Source organism: Hypomesus nipponensis, chromosome 27, assembly GCF_054491055.1.
Source record: "Hypomesus nipponensis isolate SF chromosome 27, ASM5449105v1, whole genome shotgun sequence".
Lineage (NCBI taxonomy): Eukaryota > Metazoa > Chordata > Actinopteri > Osmeriformes > Osmeridae > Hypomesus > Hypomesus nipponensis.
This window is the reverse complement of record NC_140387.1, coordinates 10,912,992-10,938,626: the sequence shown is the minus strand read 5'-3', so window position 1 is coordinate 10,938,626 and position 25,635 is coordinate 10,912,992. Positions and strand designations below refer to the sequence as shown.

Below are 25,635 nucleotides of genomic sequence, written 5' to 3'. Positions count from 1 at the left end.
GGAGCCTGTACAAAATATCTGAAATAAGTAACCATAAAAACAGTGAGGGAGTCAAAACCTCCATTTACAATTTTGAAAGACTTTAACAAGCTACTGTAACTTGTAGTTACAACAAAGAGTGACTTCAATATTTATTTTAACCTCAAATATTTCTTTTCTGAATGTAGTGTGTCAGTGTCACGTAACCGCTTATCTCACATCCCATTCGCTGTTCACCTCACTAGTCAATCTACTTCAGACAGGCTGCGGCCAACACGACAGTAGCAGCAACTCTACACATGGCCGATTATTTTCTTCTTAAACATCTTTTAAATTTTTTATTTGGGGACAATGACACGGCTGGATAGCTAGCTAGTCTTGATGTTCAACTCGCTACAGGCTGCGGTCGGCGACAGTGGCCAAGACTATGGCCGGTATAGGCTAGGCTACTTTGTTCGTGAAAATCTTGATATTGATTTTGGGACAGTGACATGGCTGGTTAGCTAGCAAATCTTATTGTCAAACATACTGTAAAATTATATTTACTGTTTGTCAACCGTACACAATGTTATTGCCTTTAAATCTTGCTAGCATTAACGTTAGCTTTCGGGCTAATATCTCAGCCAAGGGAAAGCCAATGCTGGTTCCATGAGCTGAGTGGACTATCAAGTATCAAGAATTAGCTAATGTAAAAAAACATTACATTTCTTTTGCAAAACGCCTGAAAACATAAATTAATGTTTGTAAAAAAAAATGTTGGCAAGTGACCATGGTATAAGCGGGCCCTTCGAGGTGTCCAATATCAGCTGATAATGGACTCCGCTCCGCGTCGGACGGTTCACGCCTCCGTGTCGTCCATTATCAGCTGATATTGGACATCTCGTTGGGCATTATCCCTTACATATCTTCAACTATTTGCAGATTTTGACGCATCATTTGAAAGCTTTAATATTAAGAAATTATCTCTGCCGACAACCGCCCCTTTTCATCAGAGCGTGTCACAAATAATTAATTTTCCTATTTCCCTTACTACGAACTCCGGTGCGTTAAAGGGGTCATTGATTGCAGAGCCGAATTTACCTTGTCATAGTTGAATAACCACAGTTCGGTGGGTAAAATGAACATACAGTGAACCTGAAAGTCCATTGACACCTCTTTCCTATCTAAATCTCACAAATTGAAACTGCAGCTGTAAAACGATCGCTTTCGAAAAAGCTGAATTTGTGACGTCACAAATGTAGCATCACCTTTGTCTCGCCCCAACATTTACATACAGACCAGTCTTCTGGTGTTCTGGCCCAGGATCTCAGACACTAGTTTAGCTGCGCCCTGCCCTGTGTACTTCCACGATAATTACAAAGGAGAAAGTTTAGAAGTTTTTAAAGGACATTGAATATGGACCATCGTAAATGCAGTGTTCCAGGCTGCACAGGCAATGCTGACACTTTTTAGAGTCTTCCTAAGGAACCAAACACTCGACGGGCTGTGATGTTTGTCTATGAGAATATCCCTGTTTGACCCTCAATTACACATTTACTCGAACCAGGACAGTTTTGAAAACCTGGGACAATGTAAAGCAGGATTTGCTATGAAGCTGTTGCTGAAAAAAGGTGCTGTTCCGACCTTATGTTCATCACAACCGCAACCTGTAGTATGATGTTTTCTAACCCTAACCCTTTTTTATTATTTGCAATGCTAACGTATCCTGCCTATATCTTGCATCGGTTGGATGTGTGATGATTTAGTGTATTGGCAATGGGGCGTTATTTCATGTTCCTGACTGTCTTTCATTCAAATAAATAAACCGTGTTGTCATGTAAATCTACAATTCAAGATACATGTTTGTCCAGATCTATTTTTCAGCAAGATAGCTAGAGCTAACTGAAGCTGAGTTGAATCACGATAGTTTGTTTGCTAAGCTATAGTGCCAACATTACCCACCTAAGTCGATCCTGTTTGCTTTGACAACAGAAGTGCAACTAACGTTACTATTTCAAATGATATGTCGTCAATCTGTTGAGTGTTGTGTAGACACAATAGATTTACACCTTTGATGTTTCAGTGAGTGCTGTTGGCCGTGTAGCGTCTTTGCTCCACAGCTTCAATCGTTGTAAACCAACCAATCAGCGCACAGCTCATCTATATATTCATGAGCATACCATAAAAGGAGAAAACCAAGCGTTTCATTCTTCGGCTATTTCACAAGATGCATCAGGGCTAATAGAACAGCACCCAAGCCATTTTCGGCCCAACCAATGTTACATACCTTATTCGGAGACCTTAAGGAACAGTGTGAAATACCCCAAAAACCCAGTCAATCACCCTTTTAAGCGCTATGCCAGTAGTCAGCAAAAACCTAGCCATACTTGTTGTAAAAGCTAATTTGCTTCTAAATAACTAAACTGAATTTTCCTATTTTCCTTTGTACGAACTCTGGTGCATAAACCGCTTTCATTTAATTGACAATGTCTGTGTTAATCGTATTGGTTTATTAACAAAACTAAATTCACTGAAGTTATTATACAGCCTCCTAGTTCACCTGCTCGAGAAGCGTATGGTGCAAGGGATGACCAGAGGACCAATCAGAGTGAAGGTGCTGACAGTAGCGGTTCTAGGCACGGGCAAACCGGGGCAGCATTTTCCGGAATTTGGGTGTTTGGCGCATCTGCTGGCAGGGGAAAACCTTGCCCGGGGGGCCAAATGTTCTAGGATCGCCACTGAGTGCTGGCACTACACTCTGTTGAATTATAAAGAGGAAACCTGCGACATTTCAAACTTTGAAGAGTGCTCGGTTCTGCAGATAATCATGTGAAACTAAAGTGGGACACACAAACACACACAAATAGAGATTCCTAGTATTATTAGGTAGATATGGTGATTCTTGTCAAGTTACAAATGTGTCAAGTTTATAAAAAATGATGATTGCAGTTGTTTTGCTCCCATAGACATAACTGGTAGTTGTTTAATTAGATACCATTACATGCTCAGTCTGGCTGGCTCACTGTGAAGGAAAGTTTTCCTTCTTTGTTTTCCTTCTTTGTATGGGTTTTTCTACGTAGTGTGGAGGGGGGATGGGGAGAACGAGAAAGTACTGGGCAGTGCAAGCAACTCTAAAAGACCAAGAGTGTTGGAGAGACACAAACTAACCCCCCCCACACACGCACACACACTGCTTCCCCTTTCACCTTGCTTCTCAAACTCAGACCCGCAGGATGTAAGGTCACTCTCGCTGACCCCCAGAGCCTCCATCAACTGCTCCACATTCATCCTGGCAGTCAGCTCTCCATTCCTGTCTCCGATCTGAGAGACAGATAGAATAGGAGGTGATAGAAAAAAGAAAGACAGACCTTGAGAGGGATGTACTGTGCCTTTTTAAAATATCTGTCAACAAGGGATTCACATTATCCCTAATATAGTTGATATGTATTACTCTATTCTAAACTATGGCCAGCTGCAGTTGATGTGAGTTAGAGTACTACATGTACAGTATAGTGCAGTACCAGCTTCAGTGTTGCACACGAAGAGAAAGGCAGATGACATTGATGTCTGTCCAGGTCAACCCCTAATTTGCTACTTTGAACAGATGACGTATAAGCACCATTTCTAAACACCAAAGTAAGTAATCATCAAAAGTAAGAGAGCTGGAAAGTAATTTATCCCCCTCGGCAATTAGATTGCTGAATAGAAAAGGGTCTGGACTTATAACAAGATGTTCTTTGTGTCGAGTGAACACTGAACCATAATACTTTTCTTAATTTGATTTGTATGGGTTTTAATCTTTATTTACCTTATGGTAAAAAAAAACAACTAACTTGTTTACCTCGCTGGAGATGTCCAGGTGTTTATGAGCATAATGCAGTGCCTGACGATGGTTCCCTAAAGACACATACGCATTCCCCAGGCTCCAGCAGGCACGGCCCTCACCCACTCTATTACACATAGACAGGAACATGTATTTCACTTAAGTGCATATTATGTGTCTGTGTATGCATGAGTGTACAGTATGATGAGTGTATGTAAATTAACTTGTGAGTGTGCGAGTGTGTGTTTTTCACAAGTGTGTATGTGTGCCTGTACCTGTCTGTAAGCTCCTGGGCTATAAGAAGGTGTTTTAAGTGGTAGTCAATAGCTCTTTCATACTGCTGTAGAAGAGTGTAGGTGTTTCCCAGACTGTAGCAAGCCTGGGCCTCCATCACCTGGTCCTTCAGTTGATGAGACAGCTGCAAAGTTTTTCTGATGATGGTGGCATGGACAGAAATAGAGTCAAGAAAGTGAAAGCGGGAGAGATGAAGACAAAAATAGTGGGTTAGATGCGCGGACAGATAGGTTAAAAAAACAACAGAGGTACCTGACTAAAATGTATAATGGATAAAAACGTTGTCATACTGAAACACATAGGTCAATGCCTATCTTGACTACTAGATAGCAGTATATGATATCTTCCCACCTGTAGTAATCTGTAGCAGTGTTGAATTGGCCCAAGAAAATTAAAGCATTGCCAAGGTTACTATAAGCTCTTCTCTCAGCCGCTTTGTCACCAAACTCTTTGGCAATGGAAAGACGCTGTGAATGACAGACAAAAAGCTTTGGTACTCTGTAAAATGTGTTTACCTACCTGTATCTGTTTCCTCTTTCTGCATGAGAATATCACAAGTACTACTTTCAGTCTGTGTTTATCGTTTTGAAGCTAAATTACTTTACATAAGAACTGACAAATGTATCATACACTTCCATGGCTGTTTCTCTACATCACACAGAAATGGGATAAATAATTTACTAGGTCCAGAATCCTATGTCTCCTATGATGTCCTTTTGATGCTAAACTCTGTCTCTTGACTGACTGGATTATTTACCTGTCTGTGGAACTTGATGGCCTCCACAAAGTTTCCCAGCAGATAGTGGGTGTTGCCTAGGTTACCAAAGGCCCTTCCCTGGGCAGCTCGATCACCCAGTTCTTTGACCAGACACAAGTTCATCCTTGAAAGAAAGAAAGCAAGAAAGAACACCCTCACCACCATACTTACTCGAAAACACAGTACCCTATATTTCAGTTTGAATAGATTTTGAAATCACACAGGACCCAAAACGTAAATTAAAACTGTTAAGTGAGTATTGTGAATGGAGGGACAATTTTTGATTAAATTCAAATTCTTTCCCACCTCCAGTTAAAATGTCCTAAAATGGTAGGAAAGCTTCAAAGTTTGTTTAAGTCATGCGACTGTGGAATCTCTTATTTTATTTTTTATTCTTCTCTGCCCATACAGTTGAACACCACAGGTTATTTGAGCTGTATTTTGTATTTAGACTGTATTTACTGCTTTATTTATTTAACAGATTTTCTGAATGGCTTGTCACAATGTTGTCATTTCAAACAGAAGCTCTTAGTGTCCCCTGGGTATGTTTATTGCAGTAATTGCTTTAACTATAAAGGCAATAATTCTTTCATATGACATCTGTTCCGAACCCTCTGTCATACTATCCCTCTTCACAAAGGAGGAGACAAAATGTGCAAATCATTCAGTGTGTGTATGGTGTTTAAGTGTACAGTGTGTTTGTGTGTAGTAGTCTACTGTATGTGTACATGTGCGCTTAACAGTGTAAGCCATGACACCTACTCATAGAACCCAGTAGCCTTCTGTAGTGTGTCTCTGACATCTGGAAGCAGATCCCCAGGCTCCTGGGTGCAGCCCCAGAGCTGCTGCTTCCCCTTCGCATGAAACACATTACCTATGTTATACAGGGCCCTCGTCTCTCCAACCTGTTCAAAAAGAAAGAGAACAAGAGAAGGTAGAGAGAAACCACATAATGACAAATGCAACAAATTGTTAGTGAAGAGGTGGAAAATGAAAGTGAATGTGTGTGTTACCTTATCCCCTTGCTCTTGAGAGATGTCCAGGTGTCTTTTACAGCACACTGCTGCTTCATCGAAACGGCCTAACACCTTTAGGGTGTTTCCAAGGTTACCGCTGGCTTTTCCCTCTCCTATTCTGTCTCCTATAGTCCTGAAAATGTAAAATAACAAATCATTGAGCTCATTTCATATTAGATTATCTTTAATTATATAAATAATTGGCAATAATGCAGCCATGCTATTTGTTGTGTTATCTTACCTAGACAAACTCAAGGCCAAACTGATGCCAAAAATGTCTACTTTATGGAAAATTACTAAAACCTTGTGGACCTCATCCAGTGACTATTACACCTTCCTGAGCTTGAACTGGGTGAGCAATAACAAACACCTACGGCCATGCCCATGAAATCCACTTCAGCAACCTACATCACCAAAACATGCTTTTTAATGGTGTGGGTGGGCTGTATTTATCCCAGTTTGATAATATTCCACTGATGGTTAAACGAACTAACTTATATGGTCAAGGACAAATATTGAGTCATGCGTTCTGTAAGGTACAGTAAGAAAAGCATACTAATTCATTTATATACCAGCCAATGTATAGTGAGTGAAACATTTTTTTTATCCCCTGCTGATTTTGTACGTATGCCCACTGACAAAGAAATGATCAGTCTATCATTTTAATGGTAGGTTTATTTGAACAGTGAGAGACAGAATAACAATCAAAAATTTCTAAATTTGTATAAATTGTTTTGCATTTTAATGAGTGAAAAGCATTTGACCCTTTCTAAATCAAAAAAAATTCTGGCTCCCAGGTGTCTTTTATACAGGTACAGTCTTAAAGGGAGTGCTCCTAATCTCAGTTTGTTACCTGTATAAAAGACACCTGTCCACAGAAGCAATCAATCAATCAGATTCCAAACTCCACCATGGCCAAGACCAAAGAGCTGTCCAAGGATGTCAGGGACAAGATTGTAGACCTACACAAGGCATGAATGGGCTACAAGACCATCGCCAAGCTGCTTGGTGAGAAGTTGACAACAGTTGGTGAGATAATTAGCAAATGGAAGAAACACAAAATAACTGTCAATCTCCCTCGGTCTGGGGCTCCAGTTGCAATGATAATGAGAACGGTGAGGAATCAGCCCAGAACTACACAGGAAGATCTTGTTAATGATCTCAAGGCAGCTGGGACCATGGTCACCAAGAAAACAATTGGTAATACACTATGCCGTGAAGGACTAAAATTCTGCAGCGCAGGTCCCCCTGCTCAAGAAAACATGTATAGGCCAGTCTTAAGTTTGTAAATGATCATATGAGTAATCAATGATCAACTGGGTGAAAGTGTTGTGGTCAGATGTGACCAAAATCGACCTCTTTGCCATCAACTCAACTCGCCGTGTTTGGAGGAGGAGGAATGCTACCTATGACCCCAAGAACACCATACCCACCATCAAACACAAAAGTGGAAATATTATGCTTTGGGGTGTTTTTCTGCTAAGGGGACAGGACAATTTCACCGCATCAAAGGGACAATGGACGGGGCCATGTACCGTCAAATCTTGGGTGAGAACCTCCTTCCCTCAGCGAGGGCATTGAAAGTGGATCGTGGATGGGTATTCCAGCATGACAATGACCCAAAACACACGGCCAACAGGCCAAGGCAACAAAGGAGATATTCAAGAAGAAGCACATTAAGGTCCTGGAGTGGCCGAGCCAGTCTCCAGACATTAATCCCATAGAAAATCTGTGGAGGGAGCTGAAGGTTCGAGTTGCCAAACGTCAGCCTCAAACCTTAATGAATTGAAGATCTGCAAAGAGGAGTGGGACACAATCCCTCCTGAGATGTGTGGAAACCTGGTGTCCAACTATAAGAAACATCTGTGATTGCCAACAAGGGTTTTGCCACCAAGTACTAAGTAATATTTTGTAGAGGTCAAATTGTAATTTCACTCATGAAAATGCATATTTTAACAATTTTGACATGCGTTTCTCTGGATATTTTTGTTCTGTCAAATTTCTGTCAAATGAACCCACCATTAAAATTATAGACTGATAATTTCTTTGTCAGTGGGCAGCAGGGGATCAAAACATTTTTCCCTCCCTGTAGCTGCATTTCTGGCTCCACCTGGATCTAGTTGCCAACCGGAAACCAGTCTCCGAGACGGACGACAGCGAGTTCCTGGTCCCTTTCCTCAGTCCCCGGCCTGAGATGCTGCACCGATCACAGTCCCCAGCCCTGTGGCTACCTCTGCTTATACTGACATTTACCAACTGACCCAAGTTGAATACTGGATTTTGGTGTTTCAACACCCATTGACACTTCCCTGCTGTATGACTATGTTAAGCCTGTGTTCTGCACCTCTCCTTCACCAACCGTCTCTGGAGGGGGATCTCTCATTGAATTGCTCCTCCAAAGGTTTCTTCCATTTTTTCTCCATTAGTGAGTTTTTCTCTGAGTTTTTCCTTGTCTTCCTTGAGGGTTTAGGTTGGTTGAGGGGCAGTCCTATGAGTGTATGTGAAACCTTCTGTGACATTGCTTGTAAAAAGGGCTATATAAATATTTTTTTATTTGATTTGACCTGTCCCCACGCCAAAACGCAGGTCTGACCAGAGTTCCTGCTGGTTCTGTAATGTAACAGTGCCCCTCCATATCCTTGCCAGAGATTTAAACGCTCCCCTGCCAGCTCGACAACTGCACACTTCACAGCAGGAGACTAGATTAGCCAGGCTAGTTATTGGTTCATCAAAGTAAACTAAGAAAATCAAACTTTTTAAATGTTATTAACCCAAAACAGTTGATGGTACATTTAAGGCAAGTTTTATTCAATGAATAACATGTATGCATCATGTTAAATTTAATATACAATGAAATACTTTCATGTCAAATTTTATCCAACTGTATAAACTAGCATAGTTAATGGTATTCTCATGTCCTCACATTGCCAGTGTCAGGTCGTGCTTATGATACTCTAAGGCTTTGCCATACTCCTTGAGGTAGAAATAGGCATTGCCCAGCTGGCTGTAGATGGCACTGAGTGTCTTCAGGTCCTCCGTGCCAACCTGCACGGCCGCCTCGAAGAACGCTGTCCCACCTTTAAAGTCCCCGGTCTTACACAGCCTTTCGCCTTCCAAAGCCAACTCCAGACATGAGGCTTCCATCCTAAATACACACAAATATACAAACACACACACAAGGGAGAGAAAACAAATGGATACACATTACACCAACATGCAAAGCATAATGTCAACAACATCCCTGTGACATATCAGTAGTATCAATATCAAAAATAATGTCACGAAGACAATGCGCTCTTACTTTGGCAACAAAGTAAGGGAAACCATAACACTAACACTGGTAACATCTCCAGGATGTGACTGTGTGTTTCTACTTATTCAAGCACAGAATGTTCCTCTACTACCGCTCAATTTGATCATATCCATATTCAGCTTTGGGGTCTTCACTCTCACACTAAAATTAAAAAACTGAATACTTATCCGTTGAAATACTAATAGCCAAACTACAGTAAACCAGGGGTCAAATGTATGAAGGTACTTATGCATAAAAGAGAGAAAGTCCATGCACAACTAGAAAGGGTACCATTTCTTGGGAAATTGTGAGTTGTGTCTGCGTCAGTTTCAGCTGGGGCTGTTTTATATATAAATATATACTTGTTACTATATCACCTGCAATTACCCATTGTTTAAATTGATATCAAACATCCAAACATTTTAAGAAATATCATGGTGCGTTGAACTTTACAATTGATATTTTTGTTTATTTTAAATAAGTAGTCCTTTGCTACTTATTATTTATAAAGTTTGCATAGATTAAAAAGCAATCAACATACATTTGTGACACACTGTTGAAAAGCGGCGGTTGTCAGCTAACTATTTTCTCCTGTACACCAAGATACACGAATCTGAATGTTGATAAACCAGGACATTTCTAGCCCAGATATTCGGCTTCAAAGATTTTAGACCTTACCACGCCTTACGAGAGGTGTGATTGTTTTGTGTTAAAACGTCCCTGCCCGCCCCCCCCACACACACACAAAAAATTGTAGACTGCTACACATGCCATATATCATTGGAAAACTACGAATCTTGTGATTCTATTGACATGAGCCATTTCAAGATTGATTCGCAACAGCAGGTACAATTAACGTCTTTATCCGACCACAAACTTGTCAACAACGTGAAAGTAAGCACAGACTATTCACTTAACGTTCACTCAACGTTAAGGCTCAGAGTTGTCCAGTTATGCAAAAACTCCCAACAGAAATGGTCTGGTTACAGTCCCAAAGGCCCAAACTATCTAACCAAGTAAAGTGTTATGTCAAAAAACATGTATTACATCCATAAATAGCCATGAACTCTTGTTGCTTCATTCAAACTTGGCCGACTGAAGAAACAATTGGTTCATGTAAAATTGGTCATAACTTGGGTTTGCTTCGGAATATTTACAATATCTTGATGTCAAAATGGCCACTGCAGTCTTACCCAATAACAGCTTCTATGCCATGTCTAAAGCCGACCAGGTGGTTCCCAAAATCTGCCCCCCACTCATTGTGCTCAAGTTTCTATTACTCAAAACCAGTAGGACTTACAGGGATCCTGACACATGGATCCTGACTACAGGGGTAGGAACTTCAGTGTCACCTTTCAAAGAGACCTCAACCATGCTTGTACTCCAAATAGTTTAAGAACAGCTTTCAATTTAATTTGGGTATGCCTTGTTTAGGCGTTTTAGCCGAATTGGACTGGATTCTTAACAGGTTAATCATTAGAAGCTTTGAGTGCAGTAGCGGCTGGTAAAAAAAAACACTTCGAAATTGGGCAAAACAACTACACTACTTTATCTAACAACTATGTATTTAAGAAGAGTAAGACAATACAATATGAAATACAAGTTACACACATTACAAGATAGTGAGGATATCGTTTTTTTTACTATATCCTCGAATGCACTACCAAAAAGCATGTTAACTAGCTAGCTACTTGAACATCCAGTCAGCCAACTGTTTTGCATAAAGGACAGGTGGTTGTACAGCACAGTTAGCCTGGCTCTGCCCTCCTACATACTTCCGCTCAATTTGGATTTTGCTTCTGTACTAGGTCTGGGAGCTTGGCTCTGAAGTCGGTTTCCAGAAACACATTTTTTGTAGGTCCAATCAGCGAACAGAGGAAGTGGCTGAGAACACTGACGTTAATGTTGTGCTCTAGTTTGAGTAGTTCAGTAATGGCGGCGGAGAAAGATGCGAGCGAAACTATTCTGCGGTTGTGGCAACGCTGCCAAATATCCATAGATTAAAGCCAGAGCAAGAACATTCCTTGCTGAGTTTTGTTGGTGGCCATGATGTTGTGGCCCTCCTCCCCACGGGGTTCGGGAAAAGTTTGGTTTTCCAGCTACGGCAGCTAGCTCCGTTACAGTAGTGGTGAAGGAGTTGGCTAAGGCGAACGCTTGCGATTGGTTATGGCAAATCAGAGTGGCTCTGGGCGGATCCAATAGTTTTAAACTTCAACAGAGGACCCGCCTTCAAGGAAGTTAACGTTTGTCAATGGAGAGATCCCAGACCCTCTGCACAAATGAAAAGTACGAGGGTCTGGTTAGGACCAGGCTACAGCACAGTAGCTCTGGTTGTGGCTTCGTCCTCGGTCACTAGCCTGCTGCTGGATTTGTAAATCGTGTTGGTCCGAGATCCTTTATCCGCTTTTTTTCTTCCAGCGAACGTCTTGTGAAAGGGTTTTTTGTAAATCAATGACAGAATTTGTTTTGACGCACTGCCACTGATTAACAAAACCAAAGTTTCTGCTAGCTATGCTGCTCTCGTAGACGCTTGTTCTGGTAACTAAGGGAATTTTAAAGGTCGCTGATTCACCGAATCAGTCCAATCCCGTGGAAGTAAGAACGTTAGGAAACCATGTCATTGGTTAGGGCGCAAAGATTTGCGCCCCAGAATCGAACTTTCAATCCGCCAATGAAAAGCTGTCCCGTAAAAGTTAACTAGCTTCCATAGACTTTGCTGTTACCGGCGCCCTTCACCTGAAGGAGGGGCTTTTTTCAGTAATGACGAATGGCAATATATTATATTTGGTCACATTTAAGTGGTTGTTGTCAGGGGCTTACGGTCTCCCACACACATATAACGTGTAAACACCGTACTTTTCTTATTTGGACATGTTTTCATCTCAAAATGTTAAGGGGGGCGGCACACTTGCGCCCACTATTGACCGTCACTGGTTGAGCACCGGTTATTTCACCGCAATATTCACACTCAAATTCCAGGATCCTGCTTTCTTGACTTATCCTACATGTGTGTTTTAACACCCAGTATTTTTGTACTGACATTGCACTGTAGCTACCTGGCCTGATTATGGTTAAGTTACGTGTTAACTTGTTGGTGCAAATTACATCTTCCGACAACAGCATGAAAGATTTATTCACGGTTTACCAGGTCAAACAAAGAACAATTCATCCTGTGTACAATGCAATGCATTGAGTCAGGGCGCTTGCGCATGCGGCAACCAGCAGTAGGAATTTCAGTGTCCTTTGTGTTTTACTTTTAAGAGAGTTTGTGTATATGTTTTATGTTTAATAGTTAATGGTTTAATACTTAATGTTCTCATGACTGAGTTTGTTCAAACACAAACTATTCACTAGGACTTACGGAACTGATTATGTTAATTTCGTTGTGGATATTTTTTTACTTGAACCTCGCTTGCCGTAGAACCGTAGTTCCGACCTCAAGGATTCACTACACCAGGGATCAATTATTGGCTTGGAACACGCCGAGTTTGTTTGATGGTCAGTGCTCATTTTTTCTAGCCTGGTCCTAACCAGACTCTCGTACATTTCATTTGTACAGATAGTCTGGCCTCGCTCCATTGACAAGCGTTGACTTCTTTGTAGGCGGGTACTCTGTTGAAGTTTAAAACTATTGGATCTGCCCAGAGCCACTCTGATCTGCCATAACCAATCGCTAGCGTTCGCCTTAGACAATTCCTTCACCACTAACAGTTAGCTGCCGTACCTGGAAAATCAAACTGTTCCCGAACCCCGTGGGGAGGAGGGCCACAACATCATGGCCACCAACAAAACTCAGCAAAATTTGTTCTTGCTCCGGCTTTAGTTTATAGATATTCGGCAGTGTTGCCACAACGGACCGAATGGCTTCGCTCGCATCTTTTTCCGCCACCATTACGGAACTACAACACAAACTAGCGCACAACATCAATGTCATCATTCTCAGCCACTCGCTCTGTTCGCCGATTTGCCGGTAGAAAATCAACCTTAAAAATCTGACTTACGTACCGAATGGCCAGACCTAGTCAGAAGCAAAATTCAAATTGAGCTGAAGTACGTAGGAGGGCAGAGCCAGGCTGCACTTTCTCAGCTTCTCGATGGCATACTTTGGAGGAAGAACCGTAAATTTGCATCGGGAACCAAGCGGGGAAAATTAATCGTTGTGTTCTCTTCGGGTCATTCTGACCCATCAGTCATTGTGACCCACCGTCGTTTGCGACAACTTTACCGCATACAAAAACAAAGTGATGCATTTTCTTTTAACCGTTGGGCTGTCTCAGACCCCAACCCCACATTGTGAAGGTTAAAAGACAATTATTTTTATTTGCTTTTGTATTGGGTAAAATTGGGTAAACACAACGATGGTTCGTTATGAACCTTTGGGTCATGTGACCCAGAAGGCAGCACAAGGGTTAAAAAGAGGAAGCGTGGGGAAAAGGGAGGTGTTCGTCAGCAACTACAGCGTAAACAGCATCGTATCCCCCTGCGCTCAATGATTCTGGTGAATGTTCAGTCATTACGTAACAAACTGGATGAGTTGCACTGGAACGTTTGTTTTCTTAGTAGCTGTGTGATGACATTCACGGAAATCCTGGCCAACAGAGCAGGACTTCAACAATGAATTATGTATTGATGGATTTGGTATTCCATTTCACATGGATAGGAGCGGAGAAATCACAGGTAAATCCCGCGGTGGGGGTGCGTGCCTCTGTGTTAATAGGCGCTACTGTTCTGCGGTGACTATCCGGGAGCAAATCTGTACACCCGATATTGAGCTATTGTCAGTAGCTCTTCGTCCATTTTATTTGCCACAGGAATTTCCACAAGTTTTTATAACTGTTGTGTACATTCATCCGAAAGCTAACAACATCGATGCAACAAATATTGTATCTGATACTGTTCAAGGACTTCAGAACATTTCTCCAGAAGCGCCAAATTTTATTTTGGGAGACTTTAATCATGTGTCACCCAAAAAGGTCCTGTCAAACTTCCACCAATACATTACATACCCAACGAGACATAACAAGATGCTGGACCTCTGTTATGGGAATATAAAGGGGGCATACAAGTCGTTACCATTGTAAGCATTAGGATCTGCCGACCACAATTGTGTGCAGCTCCTTCCGATATATAAACCTTTATTTAAAAGGGAAAAACCTCAGGTGAGAGAAGTAAAAAAAATGTGGTCTGAAGACTATCGCCCGCCTGCAAGGGTACTTCGATTGTACAGACTGGAGGCGTTTAAAGACTCCTGTGAACAAATTGGTGAATTGACTGATGTTGTATGTTCATATAACCTTTTGTGAAGATTTGATTGTGCCTACACGTAAAATTATTATTTTTCCAAATAGTAAACCATGGATGTCAAAATCAGTCAAAAATGGTTTGCAGAATAAGAAGGTAGCCTACAAGCAGGGGAAGGTTCAGAGAGAGGCATTGCAAGGAGAGAAGTCAGAACAGAGATTTTTAAAGCTAAACAAGTATATAAGGTTAAGTTAGATAAAAATTCGGCAGACAATAATTTAGGTTCAGCTTGGTCAGGCATGAAGAAAATTGTGGGATTACAGCACAATCTAAATAAGGGCAGTGTATGTACAGAGGGTTTTAAATCCAATGTTGATCTTGCTAATGCTCTTAACAGGTTTTATTCAAGATTTGAATGTTTTAATTTTAAAGATGAAGTAGATGAATTGTGATGCCTGTGTAAAGATGACGATTCCCACTTAGTTATGGAACAAGCAGCAGTAGAGAAAATGTTTCTCTCCACTAAGGTGAACAAGATCCCGGGTCCAGACTACATATGTGGTAGAACCTTAAAGCACTGTGCAAAGCAATTAAGTTACATTTTTCTGATATTTTTAATTTGTCATTACAGACACAAAAGGTACCGAGCCTGTGGAAAGAGGCAATTATTACTTCTGTCCCTAAACGTAATAATCCTTAAGTGCTTAATGATCTGAGACCAGTCGCCCTCACCTCTTAAGTTATGAAATCATTTGAGAAACTTGTGAAGACTGAGTTATTGAGTAAGACTAGACAAGTCCTCTATATGCAATTTGCATATATAGCAGAGAGAAGTGTTGAGGATGCTTGTTTTATTAAATTTACTGACTAAGCACTTGGAGGGAAAGAATACACATGCAAAACTGTTGTTCATTGATTTTTCTTCTGCTTTTAATACTATTCAACCCCACATATTAGCAAGAAGACTGCTTCAGTATTACAAGCTGAACCATAACTTAGTAGGATGGTTATTGGACTTTTTAACTAACAGAATGCATAAGGTAAAAGTAAACGGTAGTTTTTCTGATGTATTAAGTGTATCAACTGGATCCCCACAAGGTTGTGTTCTTTCACCTTTATTATACATTTTGTATACTAACTTGTGTCAAACCCTACATGAAAATATCATTTTTATTAAGTTTGCTGATGATACAGTCATACTGAGCCTGTTACAAGGGGATGAGTCTGGCCATGGTCCAGTTGTGGAGGATTTTGTGACTAGGTCTGATGATTCCTATCTGCAGTTAAATTCTACTAAAACAAAATATATGATTATTGATTTTAGAACTTCTACTGCAGATCACGTTACCACAACTATTAAAGGACAGGTTGTGGATCGTGTGGAGAGTTACAAATACCTAGGTATAGTCATTGATTCCAAACTGACATTTGATTTGAATTGTGAAATGGTATGTAAGAAAGGTCATCAGCGTCTGAGTTGCCTTAGGAAGCTTGCCAAATTTCACATTGACAGACACATGCTGTCATTGTTTTGTTTTGCTTTTATTGAATCTACTATGTCATTTTCCATTGTGGTTTGGTATGGGAGTCTGTCAGTGAAGAACAAAAACTCCTTATACCAAATTTTCAAGTGGGCGAGTAAGATAATAGGAGGAGTTAATCAACGGACTCTAGAATACATTTCTAAAACTCCTGTTGTACAGGAAGGCAAGTATTATTTTAAGTGATGAGCTGCATCCCTTAAGTAACGGGTTTCAGTTACTTCCCTCGGGTTTGTGGTCCCGAGATACTTTTGTTCCTGCAGCAATTGAGGTTTTAAATAATAATAAGAGGAGAAATGTTTTAGTATGCAGTTAATTAAATACAAGAAGGGATATGCATGTGTTTGGTGTAGCCTGTCATGAATTTATAAATCGGTATATTTGTTGTGTCTTATATGTGTTTTTTTCTGGACAACGAAATTCTATTCATCTGTAAAACAATTTTACCTACGGGTACGAAATAAAGCTACCTTGACACCAGAGATTAGCATATTCATTCTTTTTAGTCCGTGGATGTAGGCTAAAACGAACATATGACAAATGTACGCCAAACACGCAGAAGGCATGCTTGAAAGTTGACACAAACTACTTGAGAAACATTATATTTAAAGGACACATGACAGGTTAACCACCACTGACGATTAATGGGTACATAAAGCACTCAAGATATGTATATTATTCAAGAAATGGTGTCTCAAAATGGTGTTTAAGACCAGTTGTCATTTTTTGTGTTATCCTTAGCATATTAGCGCTCTTCGACCATGACATCACGTTGGGGGGTCATGGAGGTGAGTAGCCTCAGTCTAGTACTAGAACTATGGCGACTGACCGGGATGAAGAAGAGGTGGCAAGAACCACTATTGTATATGATGGCCCGCAGCCGGCCGTCAAAGCCAAATAAATGGATTGTTCATTGTATTGAGAGGAATGAGTGGAGAGTTGATGAAGTGTCCTCCTGGTGAGTTGCTATCATTTATCAACGCAGCAACGACCTCTGGAGCTCGTCTACGAACAACAGTGCACATATACAATTTATTTTTACTGTCAGTGAATAGCACTGAGTGGAAGTAACGTTTTCTTTATATCTAGTGATCATTCAGAGCCTGACATTACTTTTTGAGGCACTACATAGCCTGTTTACGTTTCACTTTTCCATGCACAAAAGTTACGTCCGGGTAAATTGTGCCTTTGATCAACAAAGATGAGCTGTAATATTATACAAATGATAACAATTGAGGTGTTATAAAAGAAAACATTTTCAACATGGATTATAGGTCGAAAGTTGAATGAACGAGTACTTATGTCCTTTTGATTTCTCACAGGGTGAGTCGTTGTTGCCCATAATACGCTAGCATTCTGCTAATGAATGCTGATTGGTTAGTGAAGGCCTGACTACGACCAGAGATCCTGCTTGATGGCATCCGAAACACAACTAGAATGTCAGAGCATTAGCAACATTAGCAACAACATTAGCAAGCTAAAACTCTTTCTAGCATGTGTATTGACAGGGAGGGCCTAAACTGCCAGCTGTGTTGTCGATGCCCTGAGAGAAAAAAGTAAGTGACCAGAGCTTGCCGTAAAGCAGTAGCTCTGGTTGTACGATGTGTATGACGTCAATTACATTTTCAAAAGCTTTTTAGAACAGAAAGGCGACTTCAAAACAATCTAACAGCCAAGATATCAAAAGGACATAAGTACTCGTTCATTCAACTTTCGACCTATAATCCATGTTGAAAATGCACAAACTACAATCAAATCGGAGATTTCTCAACAACAGTCAGGCGAAAGAGACAAATTTAGCCGTTTAGCTCCATAGACTCCCATTCAATATGCACTCGCTCGCAATCACCCCCAGTGGAACTCTGGTGGAACTGCAGCCAAATTTGGTACAATGGGGCTTGATAGGGAGTGGCAAGGCTCTCCTTAAACAGGCTCAGGTAATGCTTTCAGCATCAAGCCTACGGCAACTCGCGAGGGACAAAACACCCATGTCCGTTGTCACATAGAAAGGTCTGCTACAGTAGGCTATCCTCAGGATTTGCAAGCTAGCTAAACTTATACTATATCTAAAATAATTTTGTAGACATAACAAGTGATTCTGCCACTAAAGGAGTGACATGGCTTTATGTCTGGACATACTATCCACAACCAAAGTGTGTTACACAATGTGCATTAATCTTGGTACCCAGAATGCCCTGTGGCAAGATGAAAAGATACTAAGTTAAGGGCATTAGCTTAGTTAAATAAGCGTTGTTTGGAGTTCTATTGTTGTGTTCGTTCTGTTTTAATATGTGTAATGCTATGGTCTATAGTTTAGATAATTTGAGTGTTCACCTTAATTGGTAATGTTGTCTAATTAGATCGGTATCCAAGTTGTCCGCTACCACAGTGTGTGTGGGCAAGTAATTAATCGTGGGACAAGGTCCGCTCAACGTTAGCCGGCGCAACGGTGACGTTATTTACGTTATTTATAAAGTGTGGCTTGTACTCCGATTTACATTCAAAGTGCTTAGTCTGGAGGGTGCGGCTTATGGTGGGCCTTGAAATTGTTCCAATTTAGGTTGGCTGCCAGCCCAACTTCTCCTGCCCACAAAAAAAATTGTTTGGGAAGTTGGGTCTGGAGGGTCTTGTATTGGGGACAACTACAGAAAACCCAGAATCGGGACAGACCAATGAAATTGCCAGGGTGGGCTTTCTACGATGATGGACAGATGATCAACAGTAACGTAATCAACAACGTCACGAAAGAGCCCTTGGGTTGAATTCGTTTTCAACAAACAACATAATACGTTGCTCTGATCGGTTGTAGGTCTATCCAATTGAGCGTAGAGGCATTTGTTTTACGACTTCGGTTGAAACACGCTCCGTACTCAAAGCCCAACGGAGTGTTTTCAGACTCATATTCTGACTAGAATTATGAGTATGACAACGTCAGGCTAGCTCCAATTAGCCAAAACCGCCCCTGCCAGAATGCCTTGCATGGCAACTGCCTTGTCACTAGATAAGTTGTTTGCCATGTCCTCAAATGACTTCCATCTTTCTATCTGGAAAGTGAAAGATCAACCTTTTGTGAGTACTGCATGTAGGAGCTTCTTCAAAATAGGACAGCTTGGATCACGATGATAGATTACAGCATTTTAAACAATGCACATGATCTTTACACAAAACATTTGTGATAAAAATCACAAGCTCCTGTTCACTCATTTGATAAAAGGGCTCAATAATACATTTATAGCACTTCAAAGCTGTGTTATTTACTTGACAAAAATGATTTAAAAAAAAGAACATGTTAACAAAACCTCACCTCAGAATATACTCAGAGCCATTCAAAAGAATCCCTCCCACAACTTCAGACAAAGTCTTAACTTACATATTTCAATAACTTTCTTTTCAGAAAAACAATGTGTGCTTGGCTCACAGTATGTTTTATTGTATTTTTTTCTACCAGATTTTTGCTTTACCTATCCCAGCGTCCGGTATAATCACACAGTCAGTGAGTCCTGTACTTAAGTGGTTTCAAAGACCTAAGACAATCAGACATTCGTGGCGTGAAAAATAAACTGGATTTCTTTAACCCGCCAATTTGGATCAAACTACTGACTCTAATGTATAAATTATATAATGCGTGACTTAAAACTAGCAGCAGTCTTCATCGAATCTTAAAATGACAAAATATGACTGATAAACTGCATACTTCTGTTTCATTAATTGAAAGAATTGCAATATTGTGTAAATAGTCCCATTTTCATAGTACTTACAATTTGCACATGACATTTTTGTAAGAAAAACTCTGCCAAATGAAAGAACATGCTGATAAAGAATATGCTTGGGCTCATACATGACCTTTTCACAACTAAAACAGCATTGCACTTGTCAAACCCTACCAGTACCTTTGTTTCTGCTTGGTGAGAGTTTTCTCCACGTAGTCCCCAAGCTCCAACTGTAGGGGCTTTAGTGCAGCCTGGGGTCGAGGTCCGTGGTGGACGAGCCTGCAAACAGCTCGCTCAGCTCCCGTAAGAGGACATGACTTAGATGCCATCTGAGCCAAGCTCAACAAAGGACAAACCCCTTGATTTTGATAATGTCAACTCCAGACAATGGTGGTGGGAATATTATGTTAAAGTCCCATAAGCGCTTTGCTTATGTTAAACAATATTACGAATGTCTGTAGAAGATGTAGAACATTGGTCAGTGACCAAGTCAATGCATCTATAGCAGTCTCAATTGTCAGATGCATCTGACTGAGAAACACACTGCGAAATATACAAAGTCATCAATCCAGCTGTTGACTTGGGTGCAATCTGTTAATTCCAAGAGTAGCTCTCCAGATTTAAATTATGAAACGCTTGAGGATCTGAAACAACAACTGGAATCACCAAGAATCTGATATCGTAAGGCCTCTGGTCCTGGCCAAAAATATATATTTTCAAGTCTCCTAACAACTTGGAAGACAGGTACATAGAGTGCTGTGATTCAGCAGGTACAAATCTGCTTTTCGGCATCTAAATAGAGTCATGCTTGCACAGAGAGAGAGAGAGAGAGAGAGAGAGAGAGAGAGAGAGAGAGAGAGAGAGAGAGAGAGAGAGAGAGAGAGAGAGCATCCTGGGTGAATGATGTGATGCTGGGTGAAGTAGCGGGTATGCGGATGATGACGGATTGGCATAATCATCTCACAGCAGTATCTCCCAAGCCATTGTTTAATCCAATGACCTGAAGGGCACATCCTGGCCTAATTCATCTATCTGCTAACACCAGCAGAACCTCAATTAGCTCTTACATCATGCATGAGTGCAGCGGAGGTCGGTAGGTGAACCAAACAAACCAGCATTGCAGTAAAGAAAAGTGAAACATAAGAGAAATGGAGGAACAGATTTCTCGTTTCTGTTGACGGTTTTAGTGAAGAACTGCATCAATAGTATTGTGAGCAATCCAAGTGGGATTTTTATGAGATCTCCCATGTTTATACACTACCTGGATAATAGTAAAAAACAAAAAACAAATTTGTAATCAATCTTTTATTGGAATTTAGAGTTATAATATAGGGTTGTGGATATAAACTCAATTTTCACAGGAGAGAATTTAAGGGTACATTTTTATATTGCATTCCAGTAGTCCTACGCGATATAACAGACCACAACAACAAAAGGAAACAGACTACCTCTGGGTCAGTACAAACAGAATAAAGTAAATAAATAAGAACATATTTACATGATGGGGGGGGAGGGGGAGTTTCAACAGAGATAGGAAAACAAAATTACTAACCATAACACAGACCTATCTTGCTCCCCTCTCCCTAAATCCCACCGTCCCTCCCAGGCCCCCACCCCTTGCCCCTCGGCTTGAGGCAACGGCCCCAGTGGATGTAGGTGGTATTGCATTTCCGATTTGCTACCTGACTCGTCCGGTCGTTTTTATTCTATCAACTCCAGTCAACATATCTAAAACCATCTCCCCCATTTATTTTTGTTCGTTTCTGGAACCTGGCTCATACTACTAGCTTTTTCATAGAATCTTTTTTCCAGATTTTTGCTGAGTTTGAAACCAACCCGAAATGGCTACACTTGCACCCCATTTATTTGCTTAAGTCAAGAAAAGTTGCCTGGAAACGTGCTCGCGGATGAACAAGGGACGAGCACAAAAGGGAGCATCAGCAAATCACTGATTTACCTGAGCTGAATGAGAACAAGGAGAAATGACTTGATAATCTACAGGTGCCTGCCTTTATTGTAGCACGTTTTACAGATGGTTGCACATACATGACGGTTGTTTGTAAAGTTAATTTCAGTTATTTTAAAGCAGACTTAACCATTTTGTAATGAACCCTGTTATGCTCATGGCATGACAAATGTAATTATAGCCTAATATAATTAGTTATAATACCGTGGCATGTTACGGCGTCATTACATATTGTTGACATGTTATTCTGAGGCAAAGACAAAGATTAATAAATCATGTCTAATAACCTTAATATTGTTATGGTTGTTTTATTGTTAGAACTTTGTCAGTTAACACCACAACGATGGCATTAACAATAAGATAGTAATAGTAAACAACACATCATCATTATAATAGTAACAAAGGTAAATGCTTAATTTAGATTGCTTTGCAAAGCTATAACAACGACGGAGCCATATATATTCAAGTTTACAGTTTAAACAATACATAAGCAGTTAAACTATAAACACAAAGCAAAAAAGAACAACGTCTAGGACCTGCACGTATAATATTACCATACTAATAGTATTGACTTTCGTGAAGTTTGCATGTAGGCCATCTCTTTCTTGATCGGACTTGTACCACCTTCTGACAGTTTTCTGCAATGCCTTAGCTACAGCTCACAGGCTCGCGACTGGTTGTCGCAAAGTGTGACGATACTATTATTTATTGTTTTGGAGAATCTGTGTTAATGGCTGTTGAACACTTGCAAGCTGCTTTCAAAGAAATGGAAGCCCAACTCCTGTCTTTAAGACTAGTACTTAATGTAGACAAAACTAAAATGATGATCTTCACTAAATCCAGGGATACAACTAACTGTTGGCCCATTTTATTTACAGCTCAAGGTACACTGATTGAGACTGTTACCACTTATAAATATCTTGGTATTATCCTTGACAATAAATTGTCTTTTAAACCCCATATTGAGAACCTGACAAAGAAACTCAAAGTGAGACTGGGCTTTTACTTCAGGCATAAATCCTGTTTTTCTTTTGTTTCTAAAAAAAGGCTAATTGCGGCTACTTTTATTCCATTATTAGATTATGGTGACGTACTGTACATGAATGCCTGCTCCACTTCACTTCATATGCTTGATGCTTCATATCATTGTGCTTTAAGATTCATCACCGGCTATAAATCACTCACCCATCATTGTACCCTGTATTCCAAAGTAGGCTGGCTGTCCCTGTCAGCTCGCAGGCTTCTTCACTGGTACACCTTCATTTACAAAGCAATTACTGGACTACTCCCCTCATATCTCTGCACATACCTCACTTTTAATTCAGACTCATCATACAGTTTACGCTCTCTGGTCTTTCTTTCCACCTCTGTCCCCAGAACCTGTACTGAGTTTTGGAAGAGGGCTTTCATGTACTCTGCTCCCTCCGCCTGGAACACTGTACAAAAAACACTCAAATTACAGGAACTCATCACCATGAATGATTTTAAAACTCGAATTACGTGTTTCTTAATGGCGAATTTTGGAGTGTGTAAATGTTTCACTGTGTAGTATTTTTTCCTCAAAATAGTTTTTCTTTCACCCATTGGAATGTATTGGTCTCTGTTTTTTCATGTCTGTGCTTTTGTCTCTGTTTTCTCATGTCTGCTTTCTTTTTATGTTTGTCTTGTATTTGATTAATTCTAGCTGCTGCCATTTTGGCCAGGCCTTGCTCGAAAAAGAGGTCATTTGACCTCAAGCAATTTGCCTGGTTAAATAAAGGTTTAAAAAAAAAAAAAAAAAAAAAGCAAGCATGCACAAGTTTTGGAGCTAGGAACAACGTTCTGCGCAAGACCGGACGCGTTGGTCTGGAAAGATGGCGCAGTCTCGCTTGCCTCACTGCGCCACTGAGCACTTTTCATAGAAATGAATGGGGACGCCATCTTGGAAGACAGAAGTAGCTGTCTCTAGTTATATTAACTCTATGGTCCCTCCCCCTCCCTTTCTTTGTGATTTAAAATATATCTCTATCAGATTACCTGCAGCACAACATTATATAACTTATGTTTTAAGGGAAAAAAGGAGAAGATCAGCCATGTTACATGTGCAGGGGTGGACTGGCCATCTGACATACCGTGGCCGACGCACTTTAGGGCCTAATTGCCAATATTATAATTTTTTGGTCGGGCCAGCCCATAAAGAACTGACAGCGGCCAATTGGTAAACTTTTTGGGTCGGGTTGGCCCATAGAGAACTGACAGCAGCCCATTGGTTAGATTTCTTTATTGGCACTGGCCTGTTCCAAACCAAAGAACACAAGTCACCAAGAACGCCAAAAATACCCGGAAATGTTCTTGATCCGCCCCTTTTATTGAGGATGCATGGTGACTTGACCTGCGAGAACGCTTCTGATTCCCCAGAAGTCATTGCAAGATGTCAAGCGAGGCGGACAAACCTCACAACTGTAAGTTTTTACTTTTCATATTTCAGCTAAACGGTACGTGTAAATCAGCATCTAAATTAAAATGTGACGAGAAATAGACACTGTTGTCGCTGAAAATGTTCTTATTTTATTGATGAAACGGGTAATTTGTAAATTTGCTCCGACTTTTCGATAACCTAGCTAGCATCTCAGTGCAGTGCAGACACTAGTTTACATTAGGTAGCGTTACTGTAAGTTAGCAAGGGCTACAGAAAACATAAAATTACAGGTAGACGGACCATTTTTCAGCTTTGTTATAGTTTTTTTTAGTTAGTCAGTGTTATCATAACTGTAAACAGTCTCGCTTGCCTCACTGCCCCACTGAGCACTTTTCATAGAAATGAATGGGGACGCCATCTTGGAAGACAGAAGTAGCTGTCTCTAGTTATATTAACTCTATGGTCCCTCCCCCTCCCCTTCTTTGGACCAGAAAACCAGAGGGTGGGTAAATGTACATTTTGGGGCATGACAAAGTTGATGCTGCAACTGTGACGTCACAAGTTCCAGAATCCAGAATCATGAAGCAGCATTTGCACTATACATGGATCTTGCATTCGTTGTGTGAGTTATATTGGCTTCAGTTAATTATACAGAGCAACAGGAAAATAACGTAATGTTGCTCTAAATAAGTAAGTAGTATGTAATCCAAAACCATGATAATTAGCTTTTTGTAAAAGTAATTCATTTAGATTGTAGTTCACACTACCACTCTGCAGTCTGCAAAGAAAAAGATGAGTTGAACAAGTTGAAGCTGTGGTAAAGATAGGCAGAGAGATTGATCTGGACAGACAGGAAGGGAAGAGAAAATTGAATTGGGAAGAGAAGAGGAAATGGAATTGGTGGAAAGAGACAGAATAGGTTCGGGAACAAGAGTAGAACATTTGTGTAAGAAAGCATAAATTAGATTCCTTGAAGATGGGGGGGTCAAAGTAACATAACAAATGTGGGAATGACAAGTGAGAAAGTCAGAAAAACTAAACATGGAATATAGAGGAAAAGAAAGAAAAGGACAGGGATAAAAGGACAAGAGGCAGCCTCAAATGGTGCAACATAAGACATGAGTGGACAACAAAGGACAAAGCAATACATACAGTTTTACAGTACAACCCTGTCTTCTTACAGAGTTCACTGTGATTAGCCATAGACTAATGTCTGTCTGTGGCATAGTCTGCCAGTCTCTCCTCTGATTACTCATCTATCTATCTGTCACATAACTTCAACAGCTGAACCAAAACAAAATACAGTCTCATAGAAACTGATGCAACAGCAGAAGTCTAAATGATTAACTTTACTAAACCAATAAAGGAAGCATTACCCCAAAACAACGGAGCCAAGAACATTAACAAAACGTAAACATAAATTAAGTTACAACTTTACCACCTAGATGAGATAAAGCAACACTGCACAGCTCAGTACAACAAAGCAAAGTGTAGATCTGTCCAGTGCCAATAAGTTCAATGTGTTTCTTGCTGAGTTATTTGTTGGCCTACTGTTTTACTGACTGAGAGCTTTCTTGCTTTCGACAGCTCTGTGCCCAGGGTACTTATCTAGCCATAATTACAGGGAGGAAAGGCCTGT

At 40.5% G+C, this 25,635-nt stretch overlaps 1 protein-coding gene across 1 annotated transcript in view; it reads right to left on the bottom strand.

Moving 5' to 3' along the window:
• The window catches only part of gpsm1b (G protein signaling modulator 1b), a 96,308-nt gene that overhangs the window by 51,183 nt on the left and 19,490 nt on the right, over positions 1 to 25,635 (bottom strand). The window contains exons 2-9 of the mRNA XM_084693671.1: positions 8,772 to 8,993; positions 5,846 to 5,981; positions 5,595 to 5,737; positions 4,833 to 4,956; positions 4,427 to 4,542; positions 4,057 to 4,212; positions 3,800 to 3,908; positions 3,165 to 3,279 (exon numbers count right to left, since the gene is read on the bottom strand). Of these exons, the coding sequence (XP_084549797.1) occupies positions 3,165 to 3,279; positions 3,800 to 3,908; positions 4,057 to 4,212; positions 4,427 to 4,542; positions 4,833 to 4,956; positions 5,595 to 5,737; positions 5,846 to 5,981; positions 8,772 to 8,993 (1,121 nt within the window). The remainder of the gene's footprint in view (positions 1 to 3,164; positions 3,280 to 3,799; positions 3,909 to 4,056; positions 4,213 to 4,426; positions 4,543 to 4,832; positions 4,957 to 5,594; positions 5,738 to 5,845; positions 5,982 to 8,771; positions 8,994 to 25,635) is intronic.